At 38.1% G+C, this 19335-nt stretch overlaps 1 protein-coding gene across 2 annotated transcripts in view; it reads right to left on the bottom strand.

Annotated features, from left to right (window-relative positions):
* Positions 1-19335, bottom strand: part of CAMK2D (calcium/calmodulin dependent protein kinase II delta) — a 139365-nt gene that overhangs the window by 39055 nt on the left and 80975 nt on the right. For both annotated transcript variants that reach the window (XM_030450930.1, XM_030450929.1), the window contains exons 6-10: positions 16259-16324; positions 13594-13666; positions 7459-7561; positions 1915-1998; positions 786-880 (exon numbers count right to left, since the gene is read on the bottom strand). In XM_030450930.1, the coding sequence (XP_030306790.1) occupies positions 786-880; positions 1915-1998; positions 7459-7561; positions 13594-13666; positions 16259-16324 (421 nt within the window). The remainder of the gene's footprint in view (positions 1-785; positions 881-1914; positions 1999-7458; positions 7562-13593; positions 13667-16258; positions 16325-19335) is intronic.

The following is a 19335-nucleotide window of genomic DNA, read 5'->3' as shown; positions in this document are numbered from 1 at the left end:
TGGAGAGAAAAAATTAGGAAGGCAAAAGCCCAGATGGAACTCAATCTGGCTTCTGTCATGAAGGACAACAAAAGAAGCTTTTACAGAGACATCAACAAAGAGAGCCAGGGAGAATCTGTATCACTTATTGGATGTGGGGGGAAAAACTGCAGCCAAGGATGAGGAAAAGGCTGAAATACTTATTGCCACCTTTGCCTCGGTCTTCATTAGTCAGACCAGACACTCCCAGGGTATCCAGCCCCCTGAGCTGGAAGATGAGGATGGAGAGCAGCACAACCCCCAGTAATCCAGAATGAAGCAGTTAATGACCTGCTACAGCAACTGAACACTCACAAGTCCATGGGTCCAGATGGGATCTACCCAAGAGTATTGAGGGAGTATTGCTGTCTGTAATTCCGAAAGTGGTCAATGCAACAGGTGCATCAAGGTGCACATTCAGGAAGCTCAAAACTTCCTAGTCAGTTTAGAGTAACTGATTGGTTGAACTCATAAAACCACAAGGAAAACCACAGCCCATCGAGAGTTCACAGAGGGTAACATAAGCTTGCATGATTTATGCAAACAGATAACAAAAGCTGGGAGCCAAAGAATTAGCATAGAATCTTCCTATCCCAATAAGGTTATTGTTACTACTTTGAGTTTACTATACATTTACCAGACTGCTTGGCTCATAAAATAACCATTAGAATGAATATTTAGGAAATAATTCTAATTTCCCTTTCACTCTCAAAGCCATATTTAGAGGTACAGTTATAAATAATTGCCTAGACAGAGTTGGTACATACATCATAAGCGCCAGCCTTGATCTGCTGGTAAAGCCTGTGCTGGTCTTCATCCCAGAAAGGAGGATATCCCACCAGGAGGATATAAAGAATGACACCTGCAGGGAATTCACAACAGTATTAAGTGATTTTAAGAAACAAATCCCAGAAATTTTGTACCTGACAATCATGTACAAAAAATGATTCAAGAGTATTAGTAAAGCTACCAGAAAACACTGCCTATTCATACTGGAGAAAAAAATAAATGTAGGGTTCACACAATAACTTCATATGCAGAGTGTGGGAAAAAATTAATACCCGACACCACAACATATCAGGAACACTGAAAATGTCTAGCTAGCTGGGGAAATAATTTTCAGCGATCAGGGATGTTCTAGGAAAATGCATTTTTCATCTCCGGTTTTATCATGACTTGTACTGGTGTCTGTAAGATTGTGTTTTAACTAGTCTAATGCAAAGAAAATCTGGGCAATTCAATTTATCTGTATAAATATACGGTCAAAAGGAAACTAAAATGTCCATCTGCTAGTCTTACAGAGATGATTTACTCTGACTGAAGAAAAGTGCTTTCATAAATATAACCAAATAAGCGTAGGTTGAAGTAAAATAAAGAAACCACTAGTTGTTCTCAAGCCAGGTAGCTGCCACTTGCCAGTACCTTAAACCACACTATTTTGAGAACTGGGTGATAAAGTAATTGCTCTGTATTCCAGTTCACAGAACATTTAGTTTCATAGCTTAAAACTACAGTTCTAGTATATCAGTCACATCAAGTTTTAGTGTACTCAACAACCAAAACTGAAGTCCACCTCACAGTAGGAATTGTTCTGTTTTTTTAACTAGCCAGGCATTATGCACCTCAGCTGTTTTTCCAATACAATGTGAAAGGGTGTTGTGTAGCCATGGCCAAGAATACTGTGACAGCACACCTTCACGAATAATAATAATAATTTTAAGGAAATAAAGCTGGTAGAATAGCAAAAGATCTGGTGATCTCTTCTAAAGATCAATATTGAAATTCAACAAACACATATTATCTAACGAAGACTATTGTGCATTCTGGATATTAGGCCTCTCCCTAATAAAATATTTGATGGTTGACTGAACACTGTCATGCAGAATGATTTCTTACCACATGCCCACATATCCACAGGTTTTCCATAAGGATCTTTTCGTAACACCTCTGGAGAAAGGTATCCTGGAGTGCCAGCAAAGCCTGTTCAAAGACAAGGCAACTATTCTCAAAAACTGTATGTGCTGCTCCACAAAAATTAAGTGATTCTCATCTCAGCTCACAAGACATCATTTCCCAAATCATCAACCACTAACTGCTTCATTTTGAACTCTTCTTTCTATGGTGAATCACTTAGGGATAACAATAATGGGAATGCTGATGCAAACTTGCCACATCCCTTTCCGCCACCATGTCTGGTAGAGTTGAAAGGACAGCAAAAAGCCAGCTGGTTCCCCACCAACACTAGCACTCCAAATTCAACAGTGGTGTCAAGGATCTGGTGACAGTGCAACAGGGGAAGGTTTCCAGAATGGTTACAAGATAGCTGATGACATTTCATTCACAACTGCTGCATGTAGGGAGACATCCAGTATCGAGGTACAAATATGTTTGGCTCATGGTGAAGGTCAAAAAAATTAGCAGAATAGGAGAAGCATTGCTGAGTGAGTGATCCCCTTGAAGATACTAATTAAAAGATAGAAAATTCATGTCCAAGACTGCTATTAGGGTTTTTAAAAAATTATTATTAGCCTAATCTAGGCTATTTTAAAATATCCCCAAACTATAAAATTTAGACTGTAAACATTACTTGCATGGCATCTCTGGGAGTCCATCATCTGTGAGGGCTGTTAACACACCAGCTTCCACTGATATTTATGAAGTACTAAACAAAACAGAGGGGCAGCTAAGCTACAGCATTCTAAGTATAAGGAGCATTTGACAAGCCCTGCTCAGTCTTACAGGAATGCAGATTTCTGAGTAATCTTCCATATGGAGAAGAAAGTAAAAACACTGTTCAAGTTTCTTTACACAGAAGTGGAAACCTAATTCAGCCAATGACAGATGGTGGCAAAGTAAACGTTTAGAAATGTTCAGGATTAACTTTCACAAGAACACAGCTGGAAACTAAGTATGAAGACCATCAACTTAGGGCTCAGCTTTCCTACGGATTTTGTTCATATTTCACACAGCTACATCTAATAGCTGCAAAACTAATTTCCGTTAAGTCATCCCACTTCAGAAAACCTTACAAAAGTTCACAGAAAACATCTCTGAAGTAATTCAGCCTTTAAAATTTATATGCTCTTCATTCTTTATGCATTACCAGCAGTGCTGCTTTCTCTTAGGAGAAATGCAAAACGTAGGTATAAATGTAGACTTCCTTCCAACACTGTAAATGATAAAAACTTAATGACCAATAACATTCTGTACCATTTCAGTTAGTAAGTCTGTTCTTTCAAGCATCTTTGCCAAAGATAAAAGCCTGAGAATTTTTGAAAGGTGAGAATTTGGTGGCTTTCATGAAAGACCATGTCATTTCTGAAATGCCACATGGGATTCCACAAAAATTCTGAGACAGTGATAATGTACAAAGTGCATAGCTACAGAAAAAGGAAGCCTCTGCCATGCAGCTGGCAATCAGGGTGGGAGAAGTAAATGAAGGAACACATTTGGTATGTTCTGCTGAGAATACAGCAAAAGTATTTTCATGAAAAATAAACAGTCTCCTGATATGAGAGCTATGAATTGTTAGAGTACTATCATACAGGAAACACATCTTAAGCTCCTTCAGGAAGCTGAAAAATACATGTTCTAAGTAGCTTTCAAGAGAATAATGTTTCATATCTCTTCTTGGCTGTAATGCTCTACAGTAGTATTTTTGTTCATTTTAAAGGGGAAGTAAAGTCTTAACTTTCAAACATACCACAGCTCCATAAACATGACTATACATCACTTGAAACTTTTTTTTTTCTTTCAGAAGCAATTGGTACAGTTTTAGTACATACTCTGAAGCTGTTTAAAGCAGGAAACAGAAGAGTACAGAGTCGTGGTTTCAGAAAAAAAAGAAAAACAAACATATTGAAATTAACTGTTATTTATCAGGTAATTCTATAACTGGCCAGAGGGATCCCAATACAAGCTTTTCAGAAAGCTTGTGTACTTTTCAGAAAACTATTGCTATGTTAGCTAAATAGCTAAAACAACTCACAAAGCTGGAAACTGGTTGTAATTGTATAGTTTTTAGAAAAGACATCAACACCCACCTTATACTCCTATCATTGCACACTTTAAACCACTATCCTGAGGCTCAAGACAAGTGCCATGCTTTGTAGAGTCTGGTGGTTCACAGGTACATAAGATGGCATGTGATTCAGCCTAAAAGTCTCCCAACCTCTTATGTGAAGATTATATGTATACTTCATAAATGGTGAGCACATAACTTGAGTCAAACCTGGACTGAAGGTTAACTATAATCCCACAACACAAACTTAAATAAACACAGAGAAATGTATTTTAAAAACACAGCAGAAGAGACTAGTCCTCTAAGACCTGCCCTATGCTTTTATTCCCCCCGACAGTCTGACAGTCTTCTTGACATCATTCATACAAGAATTCAAAAATAAAATGGCAGAATAAACCCTGTTAGTTTAAAAAGTGTATGTCATCCATCTCTTCTAGCATACCTCTCCTTTGACTCAAGATCCAGAAAACTAACTGTATAAAACCTAAATTTATTGCAACTAGCAAAGTCATTCAGTCAAGTTACTCAAATGACTTAAGTGCTGACTATTTCATTCCTATTGCAGAGCTGGACTTAATTTGATGCAGGTAGGATGAAATCCAGCAAGCAGTGAGTTAACTGAAACTCCTTCCACTAACCCCAGTGAGGGACAATAAGTCAACTGCCTGGGTGAGGCAGGGACACTTTCCCAGTGTATTCAGCACCTGCTTGCAGGGTGAGGTATTTTCGTTAATTCCGGGAACATTTTCTACAAAGAGGCAAATATCAGGTGATCAGTTTTGTTTTGTTATACAAACAAGGAAAGTATACTTTGTATCCAAACCCACAGAGCTCTAGGCAGTTTCTTGCTGAGCCACAGAGTAAGCAGAAAAGTGACTATCACACCAAGGGCCTACACACCCCCCAAAAAAATCCAAACCAAAACACAACCCAACCCAACCCAAAACATACTGATGAAGAGCTATATATAGCACCATGCCAGGAGTCACTAAGTGCTGCAGAATCTAGTGGAAAAAAAAAATACAGAGGGAGAGAGGAATGGAGAAGGGAGGGGGGACAAATCCAAACTGTTCAGCATGTGGGAGTTCATGTTTTGCCTTGTTAAAGCAGGTCTAAAAAGATGAAGGAAGGCACACAGGCCATTATGGTAAGGTTTTGCAGAGGAATTCCCAGAAATGGTACTGCAGAGAAATTCTTGGAAAAGGTCCCAGAAAATAACCATACATATTTATTACCTTGAAGAAATACCCTTAAATTTAAGTTCGTTCTGCTGATTTTTTTTTCCTTGAGATGTCTTCTGTTTACCTGACATTTTTGTCATTCTAATAAGTCACTTCTGTTTTGTCTTATTTCTATTCCCCTCCTTTTATACTGCTTTATTGTAAGAGCACTCTTCTCTGTCTTTTGTGGATTATTGAAATCCATTTATATCAAAGCTGGGATTTAAAACAACAAGCTAGCTTATAAAGCTACCAACATATGTCCAACAGAACAGTCTGTGTATCCATATGCAGTTACATCCTAGATTTCAAACACTCAAATCTCTCAACCTCCTTTGTACTTTTATTCTAAGCTTTGACAGCAAGCTCACAGTTTCTTTGTTCAATTTGGAACTGCACTTTCTAGCTGCTGTAACTGAGAATAAGAAGCAGCTATAAATATTTTATGCTGGAATTTCCTTCTGGGATTTACAGTAAATTTTGTCCTGTGCTTCATATAAGTTCCAAGAGGGTGGTATGTGAGAAAGATGTGCTGTACATGTCAAATTATTTAAAACAACCACTATTATTTTTTTCCCCCATTTTCCTTTGGGCATCCGTTAACTGTAACAAATAACTTGTAAATTAGCATATTTTCTTTTAATTCACAAAAACACTGATACTTTAGTGGAAATGGAGAAAAGTCCATAATATTTCACTCACTATCCCCCATCCTCTTCTCACAACCTGGAGCAAAGTCCAGGAGAACTGGTTTACGTTGTCAGTTCCCACCTTTAGGAGGGCAGACATCCTCCCTTGTCCACATTTCATGAGCAGGTTTGAAGAACAGAATATGCTCTCTTTTAGTGGTCACATGCACACATAAATTTTGCTTCCACATCCCCATACATCTTTGTCAGCTTCACCATCAAGCAAGCATACTCTTGATTCCTTCCAAATGAAGAAAATTTTTCAAAATCACTTAAGTGGCTGAGAAACTCTAGTCCCAACTTCTGAAGATGTCTCAAAGCTGTGAATAGACAACCCTTTCTAGACTATCATGTAAGGCTGCAATGATTTTGGTTGCAGGTCCGTGGTCTTCATGATCTACTATGGGAGTTGCTTATATACTAACAACTGTACATTTTTAATAAGTCAGCTTATTTTGACAGCAGTGGATCAAAGAACAGTTATATCAACAGTTTTACTTGCAGATGTGAAGGAGCAGGCACCTCTAGGACAGAAATATGAACAGCTGGGTCAGATAACTTGTACTGTCAAAGCAACATCTGGACATGGATGACTGTCTTTTTTTCATTAAGGTCACCATACAAAGTGCTTCAGAGTAACATTTTCAGGTACTTTCAGCTGACAGACAACTGTTTTGACCACTAAGCAGCTATATTTAATGGTATTAGCCTACAGTTTTAATCTATAATTATCTGAGCTCTTGATTGGTAACAACCCATCTCCTTCCTGGACTCTACACACTTATTTCCCTTCCTCCAGGTACACAGGTGAAAGTGGGGTAGAAGGAAATTGCGAACACTCAAGTCAAATTTACAAGCTGATGAAAGCTTGGACAAGGCAGTAATAAGGAAACCTAAGTTTCAGCATCAAGAAATGCCAATGGCATTCAGAGTACATGCAAGATGGATATTTGTAAAGCTGTATTTACTAGAAGAATGAATTAAAAAAACCTCTCCCTCCGTCCTTTGCTGTACAAATACTGATGTGCTGGAAAAATCAAAATCCCCAGTATGAACACAGTCGTGCCAACAACTTTTGCCGATTTATTTTATGTCACTTAGTAAGGTAACTCACCCTTGGTAGTGCAGAGGAGGCTCTGAGGCAGAGCCCCTTCTTGTCTAAACAAGATCTGAGATTTGGAAACATAGCCACATTTCACTTTTGAAGCCATGGGGGATTATTGTTTGTGGCTTTGTTTTTATTCTTTTTTTTTTTAACAAATAACGTTTGTTTACCAAATAAACGTTTGCTGCTGAGCTCTGTTTAATTTCATGAGAATAAGATATTCTTCCTGAAGAAGTTCTAAAGTATAGTCCACAGTACAGACTGAACTACGAACTAAATACCCCATAAAGTTGTACATCAAGCAGTCACACAGCTGTATGTTTTACACTAGGGCGAGAGCTGGGTGGTTTGAGTGGTGTAATGGTAATGCTGAATAGTGAGAAAAACAAAATAATATTTACTTACCAAACCAAGCTTGTTGCTCTCCTTGGACTTCTATAGCCAGACCAAAGTCCGCCAGCTTTACTGCTGCTCCCTTGGATTTGCTAGCTAAAAGCAAGTTCTCAGGCTTTATTCAGAGAGAGAGAAAAAATTGAGGTGAAAAGATAAGTAATCTGAGACAGGTTTTCAGTTTCTTTTACTTGAGGCAGTCTAGAAAAGAACATGTACTTAGAGGAGTGAAAAAGAAAAAAACCCATGCATTTTCTCCAGGAAATTGAGAAAATTGCACTTCCCATTTTTACTAGGAAAGAACTACCAGGCTTGTATAGCCTTCATGATCCCATGGCAGCAAGACTATGGACAGCATGCAGATCTGCTAAAGCAGGAGGTCGGCTGGAACAATTGTAACAGAATCTCAAAACCCCTTTGTGTGATAGGACCATTTAGAGACCTCTTAAGAGCTCAATACAGGAAAAATGCTGCAGAAAACCCCTCACAGACACCTATCCTTTGATTACTAGTCAGACTAACATAGTTTGCAGGATTGGGCATCTGTAACTATCAAACATAAATATGTTTTGTATGACAGCTTAACAATAACAGACATATTAGTATGTATTTCAAAGGCAGGTGTATTTACATTGCAAATCTTTCAGCAAAACGAGCATGTCCACATTTGTGGTTGCAGAGAACCTATTGCAAAAATTATGTAAGTTTGAAATAGCTCCCACTTTGCTTTTTTCCCTTTTGGTATGCCAGTCACATCTAAAATCAAATGCTGCAGTATGCTCACACAATTAAAAGTAAAGCATTTGGACTAGCAACTGTGTTCATTCTACTGTTCATTACACATTATTTTACCTTCATTTATCAAATATATCAACTGCATATTGTCCAAAGATAACTTTATTCTATGACCCTTAATTTCCTTTTATTTTAAGAATAATTTACAAAATAATGTAGAGTTCAACAGATTATTTCAGAGAACTGTGACGTCAATTTTATTTTCTTGCCATTTCTTTCTTGCCTATCCCCAATATTTTTTGAAAAAGGTTTTATTCTACATTTACATAATAACAAAACCTCACTTTCAAGGGTATTGCCCTGATTCTTCCAGGAAAAATTTTTGTAGTGATCTAACACAAGGGAATTCACTATATCCTTCCTGGTACTGGGGACCTAATCCTGCCAACTCTGAAAACACAGAATCATAGAATGTCAGGTTGGAAGGGATCTCAAGGATCATCTGGTCCAACCCTGCTAATATTATTGTTTATATGATATGTCTCAGCACCCTGTCAAGCTGAGACTTAAGACCTCCCAAAGTGGGAGAATCCACCACTTCCCCTGGGAGACCATTCCAATGTCTAACTGTTCTCATAGCGAAAAACTATCCTCTTGTGTTCAAACAGAATAGTTTACTTTAAATCCGTGAGCTTTCACAGGACTATTTATGTGATTACAGTTAATCCCATGCAGGTACTAAGCTTGGAGACATAAAAGATCATAAGCTTCTTTCAGCAAGGCTATCTTTAATATATGTCAAGTATCCAGCAAAATATGCTTAAGACCTTAACCACAGTGATTCTTCTGTTAATTAACAATACAACTGGCCTTGGAAAACTCTTCAGTCTAAAGGTGTTTAGCCGTAAAGGAACATTTTTTTCAGCAATTTACAAACACCATTCTCTTACTCATTCCTTTGTTGCTATGTCATAGAAAAGATGATATTAAAAACCTTTCAACAATACTTACTTGATGACTCTTCTATTTCTGCATTTTCAAAAACAGAGATTAAGGAACCTCAGAATAAATCTTCATATTTATAGTCACTTCAGTTAACAGTAACCACTTCAACCCAACATTGACCAAATAGCTGAGGATTTGTCTAGGATGAGTGGCTAGGATGCTTGTCATTTAACTAAACTGATCTCAACATGCAGTCTCACAGTTCTTCAAGGTTTTCTATCAGAGTTAGAGAAATTCACAGTAATTCCTTCTTTGAATGCACATCTCGTATGTATCTCTTAGAGCAATGGACTATCCCATCTGGCTGTGACCTTCAGCAAGGCAAAGGCAGAGATCATTTGGGTAAATGAACATTCACAAATCCATGTGCCCCGATGGGATGCACCAATGACTACTTAGAGTTGGCTGATGTTGTTGTTCCACCTCTCTCCAACATTTCCAAAAGATCATGGAAAACAGGAGAGGTGCCAGAGAACTGGAGAAAAGCCAATGTCACTTCAGTCTTCAGAAAGGCCAAGAAGTAAGGTCCAGGAAACTACAGACCAGTCGACCTCACCTCCATCCCTGGAAAGGTGATGGAGCAGCTTCACTTCTTTACTGTGAGGGTGATAGAGAACTGGAAGAGAATGCCCAGGGAGGCTGTGCAATCTCCTTCCCTAGAGACTTTCAAGACCCATCTAGATGCATTCCTATGTGACCTGCCCAAGGTGCTCCTGCTTTGTCAGATCTAAGATCTCTGTGTTCTCCAGAGGAACCTTCCAATCTCCATCATTTTATGAGTATGAAATTCCTGTCTTGGTTAAGACATAAGCACTAACCTAACAAGTGCATATTGCTTCACAACACACAATTCCATTTAAAGTAGGTTGGGTTTGGTTCTCTTTTACCTTGGGATTTTTTTTAATTTTTTTTTTTTTTAATTCCACCCTGTGTCTTTACTCTGCCAGTCCCAGTGCTCCTCAGAAACACCAGCATCACCATGAACATGTTTCAAGGGAACCCGAAGCAGATTTCCTGATTTACTCCTGTGCCAAATTCAACAGCCTTTTGACTTCAACACTTCAACACCACACAGCTGTCATTTCAGAATGATGAGAGGCATACTAGGCAATTATAATGCATTACCTTAGAATGACTGCAATTACTTGGAAAACATTAACAGCCTGGCATGGACTGTCCAGTACTGGTACTTGGGATTCAGTAGTGTCACTTTGTTCTATTGGTAGACTGGCTTAAGTCAATCATGTAGAATGGCTGTGTTAACTACTAAAATTACTTAACAAATAAGTTTACATGATTTATGCCTTTATTTTCCAAAGGTCTTAAATTCTTAGAGATCAAGTACTTACGCATCTGTGTATTTTTCCTTGGCTATAGAGCATCAGGTCCTTTGCTTTCAGCGGAGAACACAAGAGGGTCATAATAATAGAATTTCACTAAAGCAGCAATGCTGCTGACTCTCAAGAACTGAATTCCCACATGGAAATGCACTCTAACCATCAGTTAAAGATGGACAGCCAGTAACAAGTTAGTTTTTTCTGGATCTAGGATCTACCACTATTCCAGATACCAAGGTTTACAAACAGAGCAGCAACGAGCACTTCTGCAGCTCATGAGGCTGCAAAAGCTCCTCTTTGTTTGCTACTGAATTATGCTAAAAGGGAAGCTAAAATCCTTTTTTTTTTTTTTTCTTTTCTTTTTTCAATTCCTTTCCATGCTAGAAGCATAGTACTGAGTATACAGTGCAGACTGTAATCACTGGAGCAGCTGGACAACTCTGACATCCTTTCTTACCGACTTGTTCCCTGTTATCTGGCTGCCATGCAAGACTTATGGATGGGATCAAGACTTCTCAGTCTCCTACTATATAACTGTGACAATGAACAACTAAGATACACAAAACGAGTAGAGAATTTCATGGATGTGCCTTTTCAATCCGTCCTGCTCCCTGAGCTTTGGAGCCTAACCCTTTGGTCTTCTTACAGGACAAAACCAGAACCTTTGTATTAGACCTAGAACTAGGAGAGTTGTTTACTTAGTAGCCAAGGATGGGAAGAAAGATGACAGCATTCTGATTCCAATGTTATTACTAATGATAACCACTAGAAAACTCCTGTCCTGGCAGGAAATTCCTCTTCTCTGTAACTTCAAGTAACTTCAGAAAGGAAAATAAGAAAGATGCTGTGCTAGCAGGAATCAGCATGCCTTACCCACGACACCTACCAGTTTTGAGACAGACTTGTCTCCGTAAGCTGAGCTTCCCAGTAACAGAAAATTATCTTTACGCGTTTTCTCTTCCAACATAACTACAGACAGCATTTCTGCAGCAGATATCTCCAGCTGTTTGGATATCTACCCAGTTAAGCCAAAGGTAATGCCCTTCCCAAAACATGAGTTTTCTTTCTGATGCTTCTATCCCAATGCTATCATTTGCCTGGAAGAAATTCAACTCCTCAGGTGTTCACAGTGAGAACACTGTAGAAATTCCCACTTCCTAAAGATGTTGTGTAGTGCAGTCATCATCTGGAGGAGAGAGAGGTCTTTGTGCCAGCAGCCGCAGCTGGCCTTGCATCACAAAAACACATGCTGTGCAAAAGCTAGTGTCCTTCCCAGAAACACTCTGATAAAAGATGGGAAGTTCTCCCCTACCCTGCCCCAAAAGTTCCGATGATGGAGAAGGAGATTGTGTATTTAATGAATACACCAAATGCTTGAGGAGCAATTCCTGTTCTCCCATGAGACTGGAAGTGCTCCACAGCATCAAGGCTGTCTCTTCAACATTGCCCCCAAGTAGGCTGAGGGTGGGCAAGATCTCTGGAATGGACACAGACAAGACAGCTGATCCAAAGTGACCAAAAGGATATTCCATACCGTAGGCCTTCAGCTCAGCAACAAAAGCTGGGAGAAAGAAGGGGGAAGGGGAGGGCATTTTTATTTATATTTGTTCCTTTACGAAAACAGTACACATACTTAAGTCTTGTTTCCCAGGAAGTGGCTGAATATTGCCTGCTGCAGGAAAGCTGAGAATAAAACATTGTTTTCCTTTGCTTTCATGTGTGGTCTTTGCTTTATTACAATACTTTTACCTTGACCCATGAGCTTTTTTACATTGTTATTTTCTCCCCTGTCCAGGAAGGGAGTGAAAGGGTGGCTTGGTGGACACCTGGTGTCCAGTCAAGATCAACCCATCACCACAAGACTTGAGCAGATTTTCTCCAGTCAGTGCTAGCGGCTGGTTCTCATGCACACATAAAGTGAAAGATAAGAAAGAGGAACAAAAACTAAAATAGAAAAAGAAAATGGTTTAGATTTCTACCGATCAAGGCTCTGTTTCAGTAGGGCCTGCTGCTCTCCATGCAGCAGCACTCACTCACCTTCAGGTCACGATGGACAACGCCCATCTGATGGCAGTGCAGCACAGCCTCCAGGATCTGCTGAATGCAATGACTGCATGCAAACACGGGGCGCGGGTTAGTTCCAAGCGTGCACCAGCTGCCAACAGCCGGGCGGCGGCATGGCGCCGGTGGCGGGGCCATGGTGGTCATCGCACTCCCGCTGCCCCGTTCCACACCGCCCCGTTCCACACCACCCCACGCTGCTCAGAGCACGACAGCCTCAGGCACCTCCACTGCGGTGGGACCCTGCCCACTGCAAGGAGCAAAGGGCCGGCCTTGGAGCCATCCTTGTGGTCAGCTGCTGGTTTCTTTGGTTTTCATTTAATTTTGGAGTTGTTTTGTTTTGTTTTTAAATAGTGGTTTTTAAAAGGAAAATTGTTGGAAGAGTGTATCAATTTTTCACCATTAATTTGCTGATGAGGTTGTAATTAAATATTTGCATCCTCTGCACTTTTTCCTCTTTTCCTTACTAGAAATCGTAGCAGCCATTGTGGTAACAAATCCACTTCAAGTGAAGTGGTATAGGTCAATTAACTTCTTGAGGTCTAATTTAGCTGGCAATTAGCATCACTTGTCTTAGGGTTTGTCAAACTCCTATGCAGCAGTGTGCAACCAGTTGTTGTGCTACTGCAACCCGGGGGCTCAGAACAGAAGTGGTGTTAAATCTGCAAGCTGACATACAGCACAGCCAAAAATCACCTCCATATGCATACACAGCAATACATAGACAGCCTTAATAGAACACCAGACACGTTTGACAGCACGGTACAAATTCAGCACCTTGGAAGGAGACCGTTTGTTTGGCAACCATTCCCCCTTTTGCCATGATGTGTATTAGGCCTGTAGACTTGCAAACTGGAGAGAGGCATCATGCATTATTTGTTCAGCTGGTTGTTTTGAGGGTGAGTAAGATAGGCAAGGGAACATCGCAGACAACCCACCCTCTGCCCCTGCCCAGCGGAAAAAAAAATACCCCCAAACTCTCATATCCAATTGATGGGCACCAGATACTGACCTTCAGGTCTCTGTGAACTATGCCATTTAGATGACAATGATTAACACTTTCTAGAATCTGCTGTATACAATGACTGCAAAGATACAAGGGCAGAATGGAAGGGAGAACATTTTAAAGGCACATAATAACATTAAATACAAAATAAAATAAAATAAAGTATAGAACAAAACCAATTTTACACCTGCTGATAAGTCTTGATTGCACATTGAACTGGAACAGAACAATGTTGAATATGGAGATATTTCCAGCTCCAACACATTCAAAAAACAAAGCAAACAAAAAAAAATAAACAAAACCAAAATGGCATTTAATGTGGAACATATGAAACCCATGAGACAGAATCATTAGATTTTATTTTCATTTAGCAGTCAGGAAACTTTACCAGTTTCCAAAAACTGCTATAGCAAAAACAAAATGGAGGCAATAAAGCAATTAGCCATATAGTTTGTTTTTTAAAAAATTTTTAAAGTGAAGTCGACATTACAAGTTTCGAAACAAGAAAATGTTCAGAAATGATGTGATATACAGAAAAACAAATGGAACAAAGTCAATAGCTAAGGAGAAGAAAAACATTACTCATTTTGCATCTAATGGTTTCTTAAAAACTGTTAGTAGAAGAAAGCCAATTAATTTTAAAAAGTGGCATTCATTTTCATGTAAATTATCATCAAGTATTTGTTTAGTTAGGAGTCACTCATGAAATGGAAATCCACATTAAAAATGTAAAACAAATGCTTGATTTTGATGCTTCAAGTAACTTAATTAGCACCTATTTTTCTATGCCCAGGTTTGCAAGTATTGGCCAGCCTATGATGCCAAAAAGCACAACTAAAGTATTCATCTGTTAGAGCACTGGAACTTTTTTGGATGTTTTTTTGGCACCACAAGAGTTTATACATTTTTTAACAACTTGTTATACATTTTTTAACAACTTATATCCTTGTGGCAAAAGTCAGTGACTGTAAGCAATACAGTGTAGTCACAGGCCAAGGATTTTATACCGCTCATCCTAAATGTTTTGACCATGGAATTCAGAAGGAATGGTCATAAATCAGTAACTGGAGCCCAAGCCTGAAAACCCTTTCTTTTGCGAGTAGTTCACAACTCATGGAGCTGGACTGCTTGTATGAGTAAAGACTACTCGTGTGAGTAAGGGCTTGCAGGAGCAGAGCAGTATTAACAGTCCCAGGACACGTATCTATAAAGTCCATTAACTATTTCAACAAGGATACACACACAATATATATATATATCTATATATTTGTGTACATACACATAGAAATATATATATTAAAAATACAGAGATGCATGATAACTAGATATTTCCTTTATTTGGTCAGGGTTTTACTGAATATATATATGTATACATATATATATTTATATCATATATATATATATATATGCTCAGTCCCTTCCAATATGTCATAATTCTACAACAGAAACAAAAAAAATCATTGCAATTTTTCCTTTTAAATCACAAGTATTTAAAAAACACACATCGACACCATGTGCTGGCCTTTGGCATCAATATTAGTTTTTCTTGAATTACAACAGGCAAAATAATTCAAAACTTTTTTTAAACATAGCTCCTCTCCTTCCAGCCTATCTAAATTACTAATTTTGTTTTCTATGGTATGTTTTGCTACGTGTTGTTCCACATTTAAATGCTTAAGGTAATGATGTTTCCTACTATTCATACAGAAATTACTAAGAGCAATATACAGTGGAAGCTCCTTAACATTCAGAGTAACTTCTTGTTTGTTCATTATTATCCTACAACAGTTGTTAGGGGCATTTCATGCTTTCCAGTCTACTAATTAATTATAAATGTAAAGTAATAACTGAAAGTTATATTTCCTGAACACATATCAATGATGGTCTGGGACTATGAACACACAAAAACATGAGGATTCTTTAAATTTACTTTGAGATAAATTTTCTAAGAAGGGTGTAGTTGTAAATATATTTTCTTAATGATAGTAAACCACAATGCTTAAGATGCATAATTACATGAGAATATTTTAATATCTATTTTTATAGGAGGGCAAACAGAATCTGAGAGGGAAAAATGGCCCTGATACTTTCTGTCAGCATGCAAATTATGATTGTCAACTTCCTCTTCAAGTTTTTCAACAAGCACTTGCAGAAAACTGCTAGAAATTTTGTATTTGAGCTCAGACTATGAGACGCACATTATAATTGCTTATTGATGAAACACAACAAAAGTATTTAAATATGAAAAGGAAATTAGTACTTCTGGACCAAGAACAAAAATGGTATTAAATGCAAAATTTTCTCAAGACCAACATACATTGAAAACTTTGATCATCATATGTAAGAATACCAAGATGAGATAGCTGAAATGTTATGCCCAGTTTGCAGAGGAGAAAATAGGGTAAGATTTCAACAACTTGGTGTTTACAAAGATTTTTAGCAAACTGAGATCAAATTTCAGCTTTTACAGATTAGCAGATACCCAGACTTCATACGAGTTCTCCATCACACAGTCATGAGCTCAAAACACCAAACTGTGCCCCCTATATCCCAGAGAATGCTATAAGAAATCACAGACTGTGCTAGTTAAAACTGATGCCAAACACCAGAAGATATTTCAATACCTATCCTAGAACTATTAAAGGCAACATGAGAAAAACAACTGACTTACCTGGCATCTGCTTCACTATAATATTCTCTTGCAACTATATCTTCAAATAATTCACCTCCTGTGACTCTGTTAGAAAAAGCAAGATGAGAAAGGAGATTTCAGAAGTGAAAATGTATCTTAAATTAATTTGACAGGGAGAAGTCAGAGTGGGATAACTGAAATATTTATAGAGAAATGCTAAAGGTCTTGACCAGCACAGTGAAGGAACTAAAGCGGAAGGTTTATCAATCCATATCATTACAGGAATAAAAAGGATGTGAAAGAAGACCAATTATAACTGGAAAATAAAGCAAAGATCAGGAGCTTATTGGGCGAGAAGCCATCAGTTAAAGCTCTCAAGAGTAAGTATAAAGCTACAAGAAGAAAGGAAACTGACCAGCAAGGAAAATTGTGCCTGAAGTTCAGAACAGTTCAGGATATGTTAAGAATGCAACACAAGACAAATATAAGAAAGGAGAATACAATAATGCTAAAAAGGAAAAAGGGTTCTTATGTTTAGGTCAAGACACAATAGATTTCTACTCATGTGCCACAGCAGATTGTTTTTTGTTCTTTTGCTAAAAGGAGGATTACTAAGAAGGAGAGTATCAGGAGAAGAGTAACCTTACCAGTATAATGGCAAATTCATTTTCTAGAAAATGTTATCTCTGTCAGAAAGTAGGAACTCTAGTGAAAGTGCCATTTAAAATTGGTTTAGTAGTACTGATTTAATAGGAAGAGGCGGTTGAAAGGAAATAAAACTATGCTAACTTAACCCAAAAATGCCACTCCAGAATAAGTCACCATTAGGATGCTGCCACAGTCCTGGAATGCATTTGAAATAGGGTGACAGCAATGCCCTTACTCACAGCAGGAAAATCCTCTCCTATATAGTACACAGTTTCAGTCACTCACATTCAGAAAAGGCAAATGAAACAGAAATATGAGCAGAAAATTTCTACTGGACTATGTGTTCATTTACTTATATCTTCTCAGAGAGGCAAAGTCAGTTTAACATGGCTAAACCAAATTTAAGAGGGATGAAAATAAATATTGAGCACAAAGAGCATAAGCTGCTATCTCCAAAGAGGAGAGCTCTAAGGGACAGTAATAGGTACAACAATATATAAGCATCTTATACCTGTGAATATATACAAGGTTAAAATCAGGAGTTTTCTAACAATCATAAAACTGGTGTAATTAAACAGTTTTTGGTAAAGTAACTGAGACTGGTGTTCTACTTTTAAGATGAAGATTGATGAGGTTTTTAATGAAATTCTAAAACTTTTGGCTGCCTGGGTCAAGGAGTGTACTCAAAGAAACTGGAAGACCCTTCCTGTGCTATACCCTTAACATTTCTCTTTTTGGGATATACTGCCACAATTTCACAGCTCCATTCAAATCTTCATATATTCCAGTGCTGTAATAAACAGCTAAAAACAGCTGCAAGTCTTGAAAATGCACACAATGTGCAGCACCAAGCACACAGCTTAACCAGAGCCCCTAAACACAGCCTCAATGGGAGGCTGAAGTTTTTTCAATTCTTGCTTTCCAAAACATTGATCCCACTGAAAGCCAACACAAATAATTCCTAGGTGGGAGATCAATTTCATCAGTGTTGAATATAGTAAATTTTAATACAGCACATTATATTCTCAATAAATTCCCAAATGCAAAAGCTAGAATGGGCTACATGATGCTTAAAGATTAAGGTGCTTAAAAATCTATACTACAATGAATACAATTATTGCTGAACACAATTAAATGCAATAGGATTAAAATATTAAAGGTCAGGATACTTGGAATATTCAGGATCATATAATTCATTTCCAAAATTGTTGCACAGTCTGTTTTAGAGCCTAGTTATTCAGTCACATCAGATGACAACAGAAATTACCTGCCCAACCAACAGCACAACTCCTCTCTTGGAGAAGGACGGTTAAAAAACTTTATTTTCATGTTTCCATTTACATTTTCATTTCAATTTACATTTGGTCTACAGCATTCTTTTCCTAAGTTTGAACCTTACTGACTTTGAAAGTTAACACTTTCAGGTAATGGAATGCTATTTCGTATAAATATTTGTGATAAAATCTGGAGGATGTAAAATAGTCATTTTCCTGATTTGTATTCTCATCCTTTTTCGTTTTTGTCTTCTACCTTCCAGAAACTGTCTTTGGTTGCTGTAGCACAAAATGTTTGATTGATGCAGATTTTGACAGTATTTGGTATCTCCTGTTTGCATGTACATTTGTCTACCACAGTTCTGGCAACGAGGAATAATTCACACTTTGTGATGAATGAAAACAACAATGCATCCTTTGATCTTATTCTTCTCTAAACACTTATTTTTGATCCAAGTGAAAAAAGAAAAGAAAAAGCTTTTGTTATCAAAGTGTGCTTCAGTGGGAAGGAACATGAAGCTAATGCTTGTTTTTCTCACAGAGAAAAGAAGGGGATATACTTTCTTATTTGCTGACACTAAACATTTGCTTGGCATTCATAACTACTGCTGAATGATGAAAAAAAAAAAAAGAACAGAGCAGGTAAATTTCAGTGTCAATCAAAAAAGAAGGCAGCAATTCCCACACTCCATCAATTCAAAGGATGCAGTAGGAATAATTCTCAGAAGGCACCTAAAGAGCAGTAATGAAGGAAGACAGTGCAGGGAACTAAGACAGGCCAGAACTTGCCTGCATCTTCTGAGCCTGACTCAGAGAAAATGAATAGCTGCACTGGTGGCTTTGGCTCACTGGAAATCCATGAGCAATGTACCAGGACAGCCAGAAGGCTGAAAAAACCTATTTTTTGCTTGCATTTGGCCCATGTGAGATAGTACCTGGAATCTTGTCCCCTTTTGGGCTTCTAGTGCATCAACACTGACACAGTGAACAGTGTCTAATAGAGGGCCACCAAGACAGATGGATTTGGAAGCATGTTGAAAGGCTAAGACAGCAGGGTTTGCTCACTGTTAAGATGAGAATGCTCAGGGGAGATCTCATAGCTGTCTACAACTCCCTACTGGGTGAATATGCAGATACATAAAAGGCAACAGCTGCACCACCAGAAATACCAATCAGATATAAGGATTTTTCTTC

The sequence above is a fragment of the Calypte anna genome, chromosome 4B (assembly GCF_003957555.1).
Source record: "Calypte anna isolate BGI_N300 chromosome 4B, bCalAnn1_v1.p, whole genome shotgun sequence".
Lineage (NCBI taxonomy): Eukaryota > Metazoa > Chordata > Aves > Apodiformes > Trochilidae > Calypte > Calypte anna.
This window is presented reverse-complemented; position numbering and strand designations above follow the sequence as displayed.